At 40.1% G+C, this 18,336-nt stretch overlaps 1 protein-coding gene across 1 annotated transcript in view; it reads left to right on the forward strand.

Moving 5' to 3' along the window:
• Positions 1 to 18,336, forward strand: part of ikzf3 (IKAROS family zinc finger 3) — a 55,708-nt gene that overhangs the window by 17,648 nt on the left and 19,724 nt on the right. The window contains exons 4-6 of the mRNA XM_062984488.1: positions 10,220 to 10,483; positions 11,487 to 11,654; positions 12,954 to 13,070. Coding sequence (XP_062840558.1) covers positions 10,220 to 10,483; positions 11,487 to 11,654; positions 12,954 to 13,070 — 549 coding nt within the window. The remainder of the gene's footprint in view (positions 1 to 10,219; positions 10,484 to 11,486; positions 11,655 to 12,953; positions 13,071 to 18,336) is intronic.

Below are 18,336 nucleotides of genomic sequence, written 5' to 3' on the forward strand. Positions count from 1 at the left end.
GGTCCAGTTGGAAAGAACTTGGGGGCACACCATAGAAAGTACTTTGTTACTCATCTGAGTTGGCATTGTTTCAGGTAACTTCATATATTCTCCAGGGGAGGTACAAGTTCCAGTGTTTCAACCATTTCTCTTAATCCCCATCCCCCCGGTCTACTAAATTTGTGTGTTATTTTCCTACAGGTTTTTTTTTTAGGGAGGTGAACCAACTGGCAACAAGCACTCATGCTTGATAGGGAATTCATGAAGTTTCGTTCTTATTTTTAGTATGTGATATTTCCACCAGGTGCTCACTGTTCTGTTTGGGTTCATTGAGGCATCACCGTAGAAATTAGATATCTAAATAAAAAAACACAAGAGGTCAAAAGTAATCCCTTAGCATGTAGATCAGTGAACAAGGGGGAGGAAGTACAAAACCATGTGAAATGACTATGGGATGACTTGGATGTTGGAACTATGGAGGTAGGCTGCATGGCATCGTTGTGAAATATAGACATCGGTGTGAAGTGATGTAGGAAGAAGTGATGGGAATGATTTGGCAAGACACCAGACACAACATTATTGTGTGTGATTCAAACCAGAGAGTATGGCTTATATGAAAAGCTGTCATATGTGAACCAAACTCTGATCATTATGAATTCTGAAGGCACTTGACAGAGAAAGATGAATTTCATCATAGAAACAAATAACAGAGATAGAGGAAGAGGGGGAAGTGAAGTTGTTGTTGGGTTGCTGTGAGTTTTCCAGGCTGTATGACCAGAAGCATGCTCTCCTGACGTTTTGGTCACATCTATGGCAGGCCTCCTCAGAGGTTGTGAGGAGGGCATGCTTCTGGAACATGACCATATAGTCTGGAAAACTCACAACAACACAGTGATTCCAGCCATGAAAGCCTTCAGCAACATGTTGTTGGTATTGTTGTTGTTAATAGATGTAGAAAGGTGGAAAACAGCACTGTGTTCCGTTTTGGTTTTCTCTATTTTTCTCTAGAGATGCCTTGAGAACATTCATCACACTTTGTATCTATTTGTCACACACGTTTGTGTGATACACACAACCAGGGAGAGTTCAACCCAGGATTACATATGAGCCACCTTTTAGGACTCACAAGAGTTCAAAAACAAACAATGACACAAGATGCAATGACATCAAATGTAATCAAACCATACCATACCATGAAGTTCATTTATAAAACGTAGGCCATTAAAACAATTATAACATTTTTTAAAAAAACAAACAAACAGAATGATCAAATCTATAAGCTGCTTAAGATGATGTATATACAGGCAGTTCCCAAGTTACAAATATCAGACTTACATATGACTCATAGTTAAGATCAGGGGTGAGCCAACAGGAAGTGAGAGAAATCTACCCCTCGGAAGGAAAATTCACTCCTGGAAGAGTTATCATGAGAAAATGTGTCTCGACTGAAGCTTTCTCACCAATCCATGTTTCCACAACAAGCCGAATTTTTCAAAATCCAATCACAGGGACAGAAATCTTCTGAAGACGGGCACAGACAGCAAAACAAAACTCACAGGGGTATTAACCCTTCCCTATGCTATCCAAAGTGAAAAAACTTTGGAGTAACACATAAAAATGTACCTGTTTCAACTTGCAAATTCAACTTAAGAACAAATCTATGGAACCTATCTTGTCGTTATGGAACCTATCTTGTTCGTAACTTGGGGACTGCCTGTATATACACATGAAGTTTAAACTTGCTTAAATATTGTTGCTTCTACCCAGAGAAACATGGCTTATGTGATCAGACAAGGGCTCTCCAGCAAAGAATTCTTAGCATTCATATAGCACTTGGGGTATTATATCTCCCACAATTGCTCGTTTAGATAACCCTTTCTTTAAATGACACTGTGGCAACTAATATAGCTGAAACACTAATTTCTGCTCTTTAAGATGTAGTCTGAGATCTATATCTTTTTTTTTTATTGATGTTAATATAGTTAATGACTGATTAACCAGAATTGGGAATTTCGTTTCCCTATTCCATTCCTGTTGATGATGCCACATGTTTTTATTTTTTGATAACAAAACACACACATGCACAAACACACACACACACACACACACACACACACACAATATGCACGTTGGACTGGATGGTCCTGGGATTCTTCCATTGAAATACTGTTAAGCTTATTTTGGTTAATTCTTCATTTGAATTAGTTCACACAAACACTCTCCATCCATCTGCCACTGGCCAGGCCCAGGCGTATACATATTTCTTGGGGCTCCATAAAAAGCTTTTGCTTCAAAAAGGGCTCCACGGCTGAAAAAGTTTGAGAACCCCTGGTTTAGATACTTGGTCAGTCTCAGTGTTTCTAATATTAAGGGAACAACAGAAGCACAAGAGCTGCAAAGCTAAATGCTAGCAAATTGGCTTGGGCCTGAATCAGTTTGATTGAAAATGATTTGTAATATTTGGTGATCCAGTTCGTTTAATCTCCAAAAAAAGAACAGAGAGGAGGGTACCGAAAAGCTGACCAAAACGAATTAAGGGTGCCATATTTTATCAGTTACTAGGCAGGGAGAAGTTAAGTCTGCAATATACCTGAGGCAGGGCTCCTGGAGAAGATGGGATTATAGCAGTGTCTTTTTCTCCTTCCCCCAGCAACAGCAGCGTCTGCCCATTTCATTTTGGAAAGTTTCCTAAGCTCCTCCTCCAGAGAGGACCCTGCTGGGAGTTCACTTTCCAGCAGCACTTGCATGGGACAGGCATTGAAAAGTCTCTGAGTTCCTCTCTGAGCATGATGGGAGTTGAAGTTTTTTGTTTTATTTATTTATTTCCCATACTTATATCTTGCCTTTCTCACCCCAAAGGGGACTCAGGGGGGCCTCACAACTGGCAGCAATTCGATGCCTGACATACACACAAATTCCAAAAATAACAATTACGATTAAAATTAAACATTAAAACATAAATTAAACAGCAATTAAAATCATGCATTTCTCTCTCTATCTGTTTCTCAGACAATAAAAAGCCTGGTTGTGTCCATGCTCTGATTGGCTGAGAATGGACACTACCGGTGACTACAATTCAGAACCCTCTCTTGCAGTTTGTCTTATTTTTTAAAAAATTAATGTTAAAAAACTTTAAAATCCGTTGGCCTGCTAATTGTTTTGAAACTTGGCAGGCCTGCAGTTGTAAATGGGGTCTAAAACAGGTAGGTTTCATGCAGATAGGCCTTAGAATGACTGAGGATTGAGCCTTTAAAGTTTCTCATTGTAGCCAATGGGCTGAATCTTCGATGAAGGAAAACAGCAAAACCCCTCCCGATTTGAGTAACTTCCCAGTAAACAAAATGAGGAGTTGACTAAACATGGACCCCAAAATGGCATGCCTTTTGGCCAAATTGCGCACCTCTACTAGCAAATGTTTCTATTGCAATTTTGGTGATAGAAGTAGTTTAAACTGCTCTTATAGAGTTGAGGAGGGCAGGAACTCAGTATCACTGCAAAAATTATTAGAATAACTATCACATTATCTGCTCACGCCTTCCATGAAAACGTGTTATGCAGCCAGTCCTTGGTATCCACTGGGACTTGTTTCCAGACTTATAACAACATCTGTGGACTCTGAAGTCCTATTACATACATACAATGGCATAGTAAAATGGAAAAATCAAGGTTTGCTTCTGGGATTTTTTTAAAGCCATGGATGGTTGAATCAATGAATACAGAATATATGGATATGAGGAGCTACTTATATTTGTGTAGTATAAAAAGAACCAGGAAACTGTTTGATGGAGATGGACTAGGGACCTAATTTTCACTCAATAGTTACCCTGTATTTCAAATGACTCTTTTCTTCTTGGTCGACAACATATACAATATTCACACAGTAACAGGGCTCATGCAAGAGACTTGAAGTGCATAGTGTTGTGTATGGATAGACTCTAAAACTCCTGTTGGACCAGAATCAGTTGTTAATCCACTTTTGCCTGTCTGCAATTTTTCTAATTTGTTATCTCTATATATAGATTGTTGTCGTTTGGGCTTTTACTACTCAAGCCTCCTAAAACTAATTAGCTGCTGTCAAAACATTGTTAAGCCATTTAGGCAAGCTCACTTTTTTTAATTGGGTAGTTAGGAAATGGTGGCATACAAATGAAGTTGCTATATATATCGAGTATATATACGGCGGGAGAACCCATCTGGTTGGCTGAACATCTGCAAGGATGAGGCCTCTTTATCGCCGAACTGTTCTCGTAAATCAGATATGACATTAACTCATCACATTATGATGATTAAATTCCTTTGTTATCTCGATGACTTTATGCATCCTTATTTTTCTTCTTTTTTTAATGTCACATGTGCTGAGTTTTCTGCAACTGTGAAGCCATATCATTTGCAAAGTTTGCAATCCAGTGAGATTTGAGGGTGAGATAAAGCTTCGTTACGCATGAGTTCGAAAGCCCTGGAACCAACAAATGGGGGGAAGTGTTGCTTGCTAAGAGGAACACATTGCCCAAGTGCTCTACGATCTATCTTTTGGGATAGTTACTACTTGTCACATGGAACAAGCTGTGTAGATTATGACCTTATCTTCAAATTAAGATGAACATGCAGTCCTCAAGAATAGTGCATCTTAAACTTATCTGATGTGGAGGATTACTGAATCCCTTTGCTCCACAGGGACATATTTTCTAACTATATAAGCAGATAGGATTAGTGCTTGGAGAATAATATTCTCAAACAGTCCCTATTTAGCAGATTTAACTGGGACCATCCCAATTCTCTGCTGTATTACTTTTTCACTAGCCTTAAACATGTCCCAGTTCCTCTCTCCTTTCACGTGTCCCAGATTATGTCAGTTTCTGCATGACTTCAAAGTGCAAACATAGGGCCCTTCTACACTGCCAGATAATCTAGAATATCAAGGCAGAGAATCCACATTATCTGCTTTGAACTGGATTATCTGAGTCTACACTGCTATATAATCCAGTTCAAGGCAGATATTCTGGATTTTATACAGCTGTGTAGAAGGGGCTATGGTTTACATTCAACTAACCCATCAAAGAGAAGGTGTTGAAGGATAGCATCTTCCCAGTAGGTTCAGGCAAAAGCAGTGCTGCAGCCTCTCCTAGCTTGTGTGTTTTTTCTCATTAATAGCTTTTCTCCATCTCAACCACATGCTTTTGCTGCTTTATTACGTGTCCCAATTTTCATCTGAGAAATGTTGAAGGGTATGGAATCATAGTTCCTTTTACATTTCTCACAGATTTAGATTTCTAACATGAGATTTTATTTTCGTTGAAATTCAGTGATTCTATCTAGATTCTAGCATGTTTTCTATTTTAACATTGGTGTGAAACTTCAAGTTATATAAAATAATTTTAATTAGATTCCTCTCCCCAGCACACACACAAATGGTGCATTGATTGAATGCTATTTTCACCTGTCAGTCTAGTTCAGGAAAGTTAATGTTCTTTAGTAAAAAAAAAGTTATTTTTTTATGTTCAATTTTTAAGGAGGCTGTGCATTTTTCTTACCATGCAAACAAAATATAGCCAGATATAAACCGGTGTGGGAACAATTTCTCTTCTTGGTACCAATTTTCTGTGGAACCTGGGAAGATGATGAGCAGTCACGCTCAAACTTTAAGAAGAGAGATAAGCCGTGATAGATGAGGGAGGGTTGCCAGTAACTCTGGGCTCTTCCACACAGTCATATAACCCAGAATATCAAGGCTTTGAACTGGGTTATCCGAGTCCACACTGCCATATATTCCAGTTCAAAGCAGATAATTTGGGATTTTATTCAGCTGTGTGGAAGGGGGCACTGTCTTCACAATGGGTGCTATCTTGAGCATGCTTACTTTCAACATATGCTCTATGATTTCAGTAGGGCTTATTACAGCATAGAGCTGTAGTCTAACAACACAATCCAATGCATGCCTATGCAGAAGTCAGTTCCTTTGAATTCTCTGAGGGTTGCTTGTGGATAAACGAATACAGAATTGCATATTATTCTACATTTACCTGAGTAATTTGGGTTAAAGTGCTATGGAGCTGCCTCAATGCAGCCCTTTGGCTGTTCACATGTTCGCCAGGCCAAAGATACATTAGGGCCACCACTGCTCTTGGCAACACAACAGTGGATCTGTTAAATGTATGGACTGTGATCTAATTGGATCCAGTCTGACCCACCTCCCCACATCTCCAAAATCAGTCCAGAGCTTCCTGGAAATTCTGGGATAAACCCTATCCTCTTGACCTGCATTAATGACTGGATCCTGAGCTTCTGCTGTGAATCCAACTATTGTCTGGACTTCCCACAGCAGGTGAGCAGTGAGTCCAGTTAATTTTGGCTGTGTACACAACAAACTTTGAGTGTGTGTTTCTGCCTAGTAGGGGGCCCTTGTAATCTCTTCCAACTCTATGTTTCTGTTCTATGAACTATGAGTCCTGTTGTAGCCTGGTCAGATTCTGAGTCTTCAGAAGATGAGGAAGGAGATGTTGGAATACATTCGGAGGGCCCAGAGAAGGATAGAAGTGGCCTGGAGAGAGTTGATTTGGAATCTCCTGGCAGTTCCCATGAGACTGAGGAAAGCGATATCTGTTCTCATGAGAATCTGCCAGAAGTGCAGGCTGAAAGAAATGTGGGAGATACATGTGTGTCTAGGTCAAGGTGCTTGGAACTTCAGAGGCAGAGTGTAAAACAGAGACAGTCTTGCTTTTCCCAGCGGCTTAGACATAAGGAGAGGAAAAGCAGGTGTGTGAGGAATGATGTCATGGAAGGGCTTGAGGCCTTTTCAGTGGTACAATCCTTTGTGAGAACAATATTGTATTCAGGTAAATAGCTCTCCGTTCCTGGTCCTACGTTTGTATTCAAGTTTGTAAGTTTGTTCCAGTTTTATGTGTGGCATAGGTTACCTGCCTTGGATTCATGTTATCATGTTTATGGATATATCTGCGGATTGACTCTTGGGATCATATCTGAAACGATTTTGGATTCTTGGCTGTCTTGGAAATAACTGTTTGAACTTTGATTCTCCTTTGTGGGTTTGCTTATTTTTTATATATTCTTCTCTTAATAAATTTTCACTTACTGGATTACCTGGGCTAAGTGTGGTTTGTGGTGAAAAGGTGTTTCAGGGCTCTAGTGCAACAATTCCCTTTTAACTAAGGCCCTGTCTACACTGCCAGATAATTCAGGTTATCAAAACAGAAAATCCACACTATCTAATTTGAACTGGATTATTTTAGTCTACACTGCTAAATAATCCAGTTCAAAGCAGATAATGTAGATTTTATACAGCTGTGTAGAAGGGGTCTGACTCTTTAGCACTCTCAGCAGGCAGAGCTGTTGTTGCTTCTGTTGTTTGCCTTCAAGTCATTTCTGACCCTAAGGTGAGCCTATCACAAGACTTTTTGGGTCTGAGAGTATGTGACTCACCCAAGGCCACTTATGGCCTCATCCAACGAGTAAATTTACCCATCCTACGACACTTTCACCTTAGTTCAGGAATGGGACTTGTTGGATCTCATCAAACAACAGATATCTACTTCCGGCAAGGCTCCATCTCTGAAAGAGGCAAAAATGTTGTAAAAGGAAGCAATAAGAACACAGGAGGCTTTCCATGTTCTCAATGAGAGGCATGAGGTGAGCATGAGGGGAAGCCGGGCGGTGACGCTTCCCCCCGTAGGATAGGTAAGGAGCGATGTGGGGCGATGAGTTTCCCATGCTGCCCATCAAATTCATGATGATGCATGGCAAATCTCCTCACTATCGCCCACAATATGGACCTCCATGTGATGAGGCCCCTAGTGAGTTATCATGACTGAATGGAGAATTGAACCGTTGTCTCAGTAGTCATATTCCAGCACTCAAACCACTACACTTTGCTGTCTCTTTTGCATTGTGAGTATAACACATAGACAAACTTTTCAGGAAAGTCTTCAGGATCTGACGTTGCTGCTGTCCATGAAAATTAGAACCTTGATAGATCTGCTACTGCCACCCCCTAACACTAAACAATGCAGGGCTATTCACCACCACTAATCCTATTGCAAATCTGCCATCTGAGCAAATGTTGCCATGTTATTGCTTGCAATCAGACAGTTCTTTTGTTCCAGTTTCTGCTTTTTGCCCTTTTTACATATTGCCCAGCACATGTTTTCCAATTTTTTTCTAAAGTATCTGCATGCAAACTGAAAATTGCTCAAGCTTTTGTTCGAGGGGGAAACTTCGGCAGCTGGAGCATGGCAGAGGTTTCAGTCAGGAGAATTCAGGTGCATCCTTTCAGTTCCTTATCAAAAGTTATCAAAGTTAGAGATGTACTATATGCGGAGACAGGTGGCCTCGAGAGAAGTCAAACGGCAGGTATGTTTCCCTTTGGGACCATTAGAAGAATGTGCAGTAAGAATTAAGCATCTGTGCAGGACTTCCCAGGCAAAAATCCCCAAATAGTAAAGTATTGTTTCCTGCTACCACTTCTCCTAGCAAGGGCAAAGTTTAGCACTATCACTTTCCTTGTGAGGAGCTGGTACTGGGGATTTGTGGCTTCATTTGTAACATCTGCTTATTGAAATTAATATTCAAGTTCAGCTGTGAGCAACAAGCAAGATCTGTTTTATAAAACAATATCAGATTCTGAATAGTACCAGCTTTTTCACCCCAGCCATTTCCTTTCAAGACTACTTCTTGTCAGCCAACTGTAAAACCCAGACCTTTTTTCTTCCTAAACAAGTTACTTTTAAATGATAAAATACATCTCCCTTCCCCACCCAAACAAGTGTGTCTGACACACCTCAATAGAAACAACCTACAGATGGATTGGAATAGATAGCATTAACCAATATCAAAAACAACAGACCTAACCTTATTTTGTAGAGGTGTGAGACCAGATTTGAGCCATAAACTAACAGACCACAACCTCCAGCAGCCTCAGGGGCCTTCCAGACAGGCCCTATATCCCAGAATCTGATCTCAGGTTTTCTGCTTTAAACTGTATTATATGAATCTGCACTGTCAGATAATCTGGGATAAACAGAAAACTGGAAGAAGAACCTGGGATATAGGGCCTGTCTGGAAGGGCCTTCGGCCACTTTGGGTAATGGTCAGAGATCCAGGGACCCTATGGAGGACCAGAGTTTGGGAATCATTGAAATATAATATTGTTTTAAATGTTGTCTGTTATGGAATTGAATTCATTTGTTGGTCTCAGAAGAGCATAACCATTGAATTAATGGGATTGCACGTCCCAAGTAGAGCATATCTATTGGAGTAATGGGATCAAATTAATGGTAAATTTATGTATTTATTTACAGTATTTATATTCTGCTCTTCTCACCCCAAAGGGGATTCAGGGCAGATCACAGAACATACATATGTGGCAAACATGTAATTCTATTTTATACACAATTGAACATAGATAGAAGTATATAGGCTTTTCCCATCTTTGACTTCTTGGAAACTTGTGCTTGGTTCCGGCCACAGAATGGGGGGGGGGGAGTCCTGTCCCTCCATCTCCCTACCGAAGAGCTTTGTTCTTTTGATCAAATCAACTGCATTTTCCTGGCATTTCCTTATGGGTGCCTTACTACCTCCCCACTTTTAAGAGGTCCCTATTTATCTACTTACATTTTGCTTTCGAACCACTAGGTTGGCAGAAGCTGGGCTAAAGGTCAGGAGCTCACCCTGACCCGGGCTTCAAACTATCAACCTCTCGATTGACAAGATTTATTGCAGCTGGTGGTTTAACTTGCTGTGCTATGCAGCAATTCCACACAGCTGTATAAAATCCTCATTGAACTCGATTACATGGCAGATAATCCAGTTCAAAGCAGATATTCTGCACAGCCTGGGCTGTGGCGCAGGCTGATAAGCAGTCAGCTGCAACAAATCACTCTGACCAAGAGGTCATGAGTTCGAGGCCAGCTTGGAGCTGCGTTTGTCTCTGTCTTTGTTCTATGTTAAGGCATTGAATGTTTGCCTTATATGTGTAATGTGATCCGCCCTGAGTCCCCTTTGGGGTGAGAAGGGCGGAATATAAATACTGTAAATAAATAAATAAATAATATTGTGGATTATCTGCCTTGATATTCTGGGTTTTTGGCTGTGTGCAAGGGCCCTGAGTGGCTCTACTTTAGTTGAGAGTGGCAGTTGGATTCTGATCACGACTGTCATTTTTCTTTTGAACTTTAGCATCTAATGACTTTTTGAACATGTCTCCCTCCCTATGTGTCTCCAATCTCAGAAGATGACTTGCCTACAGTCAGAGGGGAACACAGTGAAAAAGAAGATGATGCTTTGAAATCTGAGCCAATGGAAACCCGAGTAGAGCCTGGGATTCTTTACAACTGCCGGCAGGAGTATGGCGAATATGACAGTGTTGAACTGGAGAGGCATGCTGGGCCATATGACCTCATCAGGCCAACTGGTGGAAAACTCAATTGCGACATTTGTGGATTGGGCTGCGTTAGCCTCAACGTCTTGATGGTTCACAAACGCAGCCACACTGGTAAATTATTTTTAGACCGCCCAGGGCAAGGGGTAGCATATTGGAAACCTTTGACCTAAGGATATTCCATTAACCAGTCATATCCTAGGAAGATAGTAATCCCTGTTAAGTTATTTTCAAAACATTCCTTTTTATTCAAGGAAACAAACCCACAATAGGGGTTGTTGTGTGTTTTCCAGGCTGTATGGTCATGTTCCAGAAACATTCTCAGATGTTCAATGTGTTGTCGAAGGCTTTCATGGCTGGAATCACAGGGTTGCTGTGTATTTTCTGGACTGTATGGTTATGTTTCAGAAGCATACAGCCTGGAAAACACACAGCAACCCTGTGAAGCCTTCAACAACATATCAAATGCACAATCATACATACAAACAAAGACAAATACAAAAAGATAAATTAAAACAAAGTAAATGGGCAATATCCGCCGCCCCCACAAAAACAAAACAAATATTTTTCGTAACTAACCTACAACAACTAACAAATCTCAATCTAGAACAATCATCCTAATCACTAGAACCTCACTAATAAACACAATGAGGTAAACTAATTTATAAGCCTCAATCACTAATACATTTTGAAGGAGAAAGTGATTGTGCCAATTTGTGTCATGCTTTGGTGATTACAACCCACACTCAGAAAAGGGATTCATGGGTACATTTAGAAACACAGATGATGGAATGCCCTGAGGTTTGGTCCCTGAGCTTTTGTAAGCCTTTCTAGTAAACTAGATTACTGAGGATGCATCTACACTGCCCTATATCCCAGGATGTGATTCCAGATTATCTGCTTATCTCAGATTATCTGGCAGTGTAGACTCATATAATCCAATTCAAAGTAGATAAAAATGGGATCAGATTCTGGGATATAGGGCAGTGTAGATCTAGCCATAATTAAATTTGGGGACAGGAAAGTGTGCCACATTATGTTAGAAGCCTTATTGCAAAAATTACAATGTTGTTTAAATAGCAATTAAATGTCTTTTCCTCCCCCTTCTGCTCTTAAGGAGAGCGACCTTTCCATTGTAACCAGTGCGGAGCCTCCTTCACTCAGAAGGGCAATCTTCTCCGTCATGTTAAACTTCACACTGGAGAAAAGCCATTCAAATGCCACCTTTGTAGCTATGCCTGCCAAAGGAGAGATGCACTCAGTGGTCACTTAAGGACACATTCTGGTAAGTGACTTTAAAAACTATTGGTTTTTAAAAAAATAAATTTTGAATTGGCCAAATTCCTCCACTTATGTTCTTACAATCTGTCTTTCAAACCCCTTGCAAGATCCCACCACTATTTTGTAGAAAGAGATTGCATGAAAGTCAGTGGACTACACAAGCTTAGTGAAGTCACTGAGGCTGATGGAATTGAAACTGGTGGAACTAGGAACCACCACCTCACACACACACACCAACTTTTTATAAGCAGTGAACAGTATAGACTAAAATTGATGGATAGTCATAGTGGTAATAATGTATATTGCATTAAATTTTTGAATGTTGACTGGCTGAAATACAGTGATGGAAGAGGATGTTCATACAGTGCATCAGTAGACATGCTGGACTACCAAGAAACTTCATGTGTGGAATTTAACACACATGCTGCAGGGAAAGAAGTAACTTTGTGGTGCTCACTGGAAGTTGCAAAGAGAAAGAATGCCCAAGAAACAAAAAAGGCAAAGAATGTGGGAACCAAAGTGTTCAAAGCAGATAGTAAAGTAGGACGAAGGGCCCTTCCACACCGCTCTATATCCCAGAATATCAAGGCAGAAAATCCCACAATATCTGCTTTGAGTTGGGTTATCTGTGTCCACACTGCCATATTTTCCTGTTCAAAGCAGAAAATGTGTGATTTTATTCATTTGTGTGGAAGGACCCTAAGAAACATAGAAAAGTGCCAAATGTATACAGACACATAAGGAAATTAGGAAAGGCCATAGAAGACCAATGAGAAAGAGAGGTGGAGAAGAGTGGTGAAATTTCATAGCACTTAAAGCATGCTATGGTGTTTTGGGAAGGCTTGTGAGGCTATCCAGGAAATGAGAAGGCTAAAGAAAGTGATAAAAGATGTAAAGCAGAGACAACAAGCGGGAAGAAGGAGCAGTGGAAAAGTAGGAGAGGGCAAAACTATAGACCTCAAGATCAGGGAGGCTATGTGCTGTTGATGTTCTTCTTGATCATGGATTCACTTGGCAGCTCACAATAAAATACATCTAGTTCTACCTCAATTTCTCCCATTTACAAAACAAGTACAATTGGGAGTGAATGCTAGACATACACTGAGACCAATGCTGCTGTCAAATGTTATTTAGCTGCCCTTGGAAACGGCACCTGGGTATTTCCAACCCTTGATTCAACCCAGAAGGCTTGCTCTGAGGATGAACACAGTTATAATTTCAATGGCGTCTCATGTTAAAATTATTATGGAAATGACAAGAAAAAAAGACAAAAGTGTGTTGTGTTTATTTTATTTATTTCTAGTGGAGAAACCATTCAAGTGTGAATTCTGTGGACGGAGCTATAAGCAAAGAAGTTCATTGGAAGAACACAAAGAAAGATGTCGAACTTATCTGCAGAATGCAAACCTAAATGAAGCTGGTAAGCCCTTTGGCTTTTAGTTAGGTGTGGAAATATATTAATTAAGCTGGTATACTGATGTAGCGCTTTTGAAACAGACTCCTCTGGTGAGCCATCTCTTTTTTAAAATGATGTACAGGAATCCGATTGGCTATTTGAATATGTGAAAGAATTAAAAGTGCCTTAGGCAGATGGTGAATGTTATGAATACATGGGAAAACCCTGGGGATCTGGACCCTGTGTTTTCCACACCAGAACTCTCTGGTGCCAATTTCTCCAATATCTGGCTTTCAGATGGATTCACAGAGCTGAGAAGCCTGGCTTGGAGAAGTGCCTGTGCCACAAGATGGTTTTCCCAGAGGATTTTTAGCTCTGAGAACATTCCTGGAACCCAGGTGATGGATAAAACAGCCAGTGTTCTCCTCCTGAGAATGATGATGGCATGCCTGCTTTACTTTTTCTTGTTTGCTTTTTGTTGTGGTACTGCACTCGTGATGCTACTGGTGTAGGTATACTAATGTAGACTCCTAATAGGATGTAGTACATAGAAAATGGCCTGCACGATTATTATCCCTGACACAAGCACATCATTAGAAAGGCGGTTGCTGCCAGGAGCAACTTAAGGCTCCAATGGCAGAGTCAGCAAAGGTCCATCATGGCATTATATTTAGCAGAGGTGGGTAAAGTGCAGTTGTTTAGGTATTGCTGAGCCACAACTCCCATCAGCTGTAGCCAGCATAAAGGCTGAAGAATATTCAACTCGGGCTGTATGGCCATGTTCCAGAAGCATTCTCTCCTGATGTTTTGCCCTCATCTATGGCAGGTTGTGAGGTATATTAGAAAACTAAGCAAGGGAGGTTTATATATCTGTGGACGATCCAGGGTGGGAGAAATTTCAAAAATGTTTTAGTGTTCATTTCAGCTTGAGTTGACTCACCTGATTATAACAGTATCATGCAGAATGAAAATGAGTGTTACTTTGTTATGATCAGTTGATGCCATCCCTAGAACCGACACATTGCTTTCCTTGGTGGATGAAAAAATAAATGAGTTGCAGCAAATGTAATTAGTAATTGGAGAAGCAGATGTAAGGATTTTCCACAAGGTGTGTTTTTCCTGGGATATCTCACCTGCATTTGATTGCCTGACTGCTCCTCTGGAATCTGTCCTTGGTAGAAGGTTAACATTTGTGACCACATGGCTGAGAAGGAAAGAAAAGCGCCTTGCATGCGACATATAACTCAGATGTGGCTCCCCTGCCTGATCAGAGATTCTTATCAGGCCATTAATGGGTTGTTTTGTTCCGTGCTCCATTCCCTTTAGTTTGACCGCATCATTTGGTGTGACAGGAAGCAATGGTACTCATTCAGGTCTCACTTTGCACTCTTGAGGTTTTGTTAACCATACCCTCTCGCTCTGAAAAATATGAGGACGTGGGTTTGGTGTGATAGAAGTCGCATATTGGGAACAGCATTAATTCCCTTCCATAAAGAGACATCATTGGGTGACACTGTTAAATTGAAGGACCGAAAGACAAAAAAAAACCCACACCAAACCCTCTATCAGTCAATCATGAAGCAGAGTTTTCTGATGAGGCTCGCTTCTCTCCTTTCTTACTTGCTCCTTTTTTATTTCAAGTAAGGATAGAATGGATATTTGATTTTATTCATTTTTCAGCTGAGAAAAACCTTTCTTTACATTTGAGACAAACAGTTGAAAATAAAAATGCAGCAACATGATTCTCACTCAGTTGTCATCTTGACATTTACACACTGAAGAATATTCTGGGAAATCATGTTCCACAAAAATGTGCAAGATGTAGTGCACAAAAACCATGTCTGCTTCTGTGCAGAAAAATTCCTGGAAACATTGAAAAATAAAAATATGAGGGACTCAATGTTAAGGCAGCATATTTCACAATGGCAGCATGTTAGAATTACACAAACGTTAGAGGTGGTTTAATGAGTTACAAAGTTGTCCAGTTTGATGAACAAGTTTGAGCCAGAAACAAATTTAACAAATAACTCTGGAAATTGAGACTTTTTCATTAGGCCTTATGTTGCAAATGACTGAGGTGAGGGTCTGTTTGTATACTGAGAAAGGCCTCTAACAGTAATAATGTGAAAGTTTAGGGTTTCAGAGATATACCAATTAGGGGTGTGCTAAATGGCATAGAATCCATTCTGTTTTCATTCTGTTTTCAGGTCTCCATCCCATCCCATCCCATCTCCCATTCTGTTTTTAGGAAGATTCTTCCCAAAATGAAAACAGAACTCAGGATTCCACATTATGAATCTGGATGCCCCTCCCCCTTATCTCCCAGAATCTTCCCAAAAAGAGAACAGGAGCACCCGAAACGAAAACAGAACAAAAAAAGAATGGATTTTCACATTCCTAATACCAATTTCAAACTAGGTCCATCATTTTGAAACACCCTGTATTGGCAGAACACTTTGCTAAAGTCTTCATTTTCTTCCATAGAAGGGAGAAAACTATACAAATTATTTGTCCTTATGAAAGAGGATGAGGTAGCGAAAAATATACATCCCTTTTACTTTTTTCCTTCACCTCCTCTCCCCACCAAAGCAATAGTTTACTTTCCTGATGTTGCTTGCACTAATTCTTTACATTCTGAGTCTGCATTCCCTGCCCTTGCCAAACCCCAACAGATTTGGAAACCATAGTGCAAAAATAATTTCCCCAGACACTGCCTCTGGAAGTGTAATCATTTGATGTAACTCTGGTAGTTCAGTAAACCTATAAGTTTTTAAACTCTGGATGAGGCTGACAAACTGACCTTAGGCAGAATTGCACACTACCCTGTAAGGACCAATGTAACTATTTGGAATGCTTCCCAACTTTTGGTCCTCTGGGTGTTTTGGATTTCAACTCCCAGAAATCCCAGCCAGTTAACCAGCTGTTAGGAATTGTGGGAGCTGAAGTCCAAAACACCTGGAGGACCAAAGGTTGGGAAGCATTGATCTAGAGTAGTGTGTCTCAACTTGTGGGTCCCCAGGTGTTTTGGCCTACAACTCTCAGAAGTCCCAGCCAGTTTACCAGCTGTTAAGATTTCTGGGAGTTGAAGGCCAAAATATCTGGGGACCCACAGGTTGAGAACCACTGATCTAGAGGACTTAAATGCACACGCTCAAGTAGTGGCAGTGGCAAAAAGTATTGATGCCACCTTTTTCCCAGAGTTTGACAACTAAATGAGCTGTCGGAATTGAAAATACATCTGAAGACCTCTTCCGGCAGGCCTACCCAGTCAGTTTTAATCATGAATTTTAAACTTGTGTCTTATGTTTTAATCTTTGTTCTGTGTATTTTAATATGTATTTTATGGAAATACACTTTAATATGTGTATTTTACAGAATGTTTAAGATAATTATGTGTTTTTACTTACTCGAGCCACAAGGAGATGCGTGTAAGCAATAATAATAATAATAATAATAATAATAATAATAATAATAATAATAATACTATTACTGTTACTGACACAGAGTCATACTAGAGGACCTAGAAGGGACACATGTCTAGGCATTTGTAAGTCCTCCAGAGTGACTCTGTGGTCAATTTCCAGCAGAAATTGACCACTGAATTGTACTGGAGTATCTACAGATTTCTAGAGAGATGTCATCTCATTTAAATAAAATTTGTGGTTTTTTATTTGTAGTTTTTTCCACCTTTGTGGGGGTCCCCTAATACTCAAGAAAGTGGAGGGCCTGTTGCATTTGACTTATGTTGAATAGTTTATTCTGGCTTTGCTATTTGTTGGAGGGGCACTGCTCTCAACCACTATAATCCCTATTCCTCTCTAGATTCTGAGATTTCAGTAGATTATCCACACAGCGTTTGCAGTCAAATGGACTAAAATGAGACTAAAAAGAGTAAGATTCTAAGGAAACAGAATTCTGCTCCTGTTCTCACATTCTGTGTGTTTCAACATTTCTACAGAATTATGGAATGTGTGTATCTTGATGTATTAGGACCTGCGTTCTTCGGTTTGGGGGATGTGAAAATCAAACCGTGATTAATCATGTCCTCTCCCGCTCATCCATTTTGACTCATTTCTGTAGCCTGCTTTGGGAGACAAACCCTTTGCTGGATCTTTGCTTTTGGTTTCAAAATGCTGTGTAAAGTGCAAGCCAGCAAGTTAAATAATCTGCTTTCTATATGACTAATTTCAGCGCCAGTTCGAATATAACCAAGATGACTTTGAACTGTCAAAACAAGTAAAGGGTTAACAACATGCTAGTTTCATATATGATACTGTATTATGCATTTGCAGTGTGTGTTATTGTATCAATATTATTCTTGCTAAGCAAAAAAAGTCCTTCATTTTGGAGGATTTCCATGAGATAAATTTGAAAAAGCTAATAACGCAAGGCAGCATGGTGTAGTGGTTTGAACATTGGATTATAACTCTGGAAACTAGCATTTTTATACCCGCTTGGCCATGTAAACCCACTTGGGCAAGTCACATTCTTTCAGTGTCAGAAGAAGTCAAAGGAAAAACCCCTCTGAACAAATCTTTCCAAGAAAATCCCATGGTAGTCATTTTAGGTTATCCACAAGTCAAAAATGGCTTGAAGGCACGATAGCAATAGTAGCATAAGGATCTTTGGGAATAGCCCCATGCAAACATCACAGCAAGGCATGGTTATGTTAACTGTGATTTGTTGCTTAAGTAATTAATTGTCCCGGACATAATTAAATGAACTCCAGCTTATTGGCCTCTTTTCTGTTTTGTTTCTTTTCTGCCCTTTGTGTTCTCATTTCAGGATAGGCAGCAGGGGAAAGGAGCCATGAACAGAGAATAGTTCTCAGTTCAGAAATAACAACAAGCTATAGTGTAAACAAGCCAGAATTCATGAACCAACAACAGACCATGGTTTCTAATTCTGGCTAATCTACTAATAGTTTCTTAGGATGAGTTCAGACAGAAGCAGAAATTAGCAATAAACAATAACCTGGTTCAGACCATACCAGCAGTCTTCATGAAATAAATTTGAAAGAGCTGACACACATATATGTGTGCTTTGGATAGCATAAAGGTAAAGGTTTCCTCTTGGCATTAAGTCTAGTTGAGTCCGACTCTGAGGGGTGGTGCTTATCTCAATTTCTAAGCTGAAGAACCGGCATTGTCCGTAGACACCTCCATGGTCATGTGGCCAGCATGACTGCATGGAGTGTCATTACCTTCCCGCTAAAGCGGTACCTATTGATCTACTCACATTTGTATGTTTTCGAACTGCTTGATTGGCAGAAGCTAGAGTAACAACAGGG

This window comes from Anolis carolinensis, chromosome 6 (genome assembly GCF_035594765.1).
Source record: "Anolis carolinensis isolate JA03-04 chromosome 6, rAnoCar3.1.pri, whole genome shotgun sequence".
NCBI lineage: Eukaryota > Metazoa > Chordata > Lepidosauria > Squamata > Dactyloidae > Anolis > Anolis carolinensis.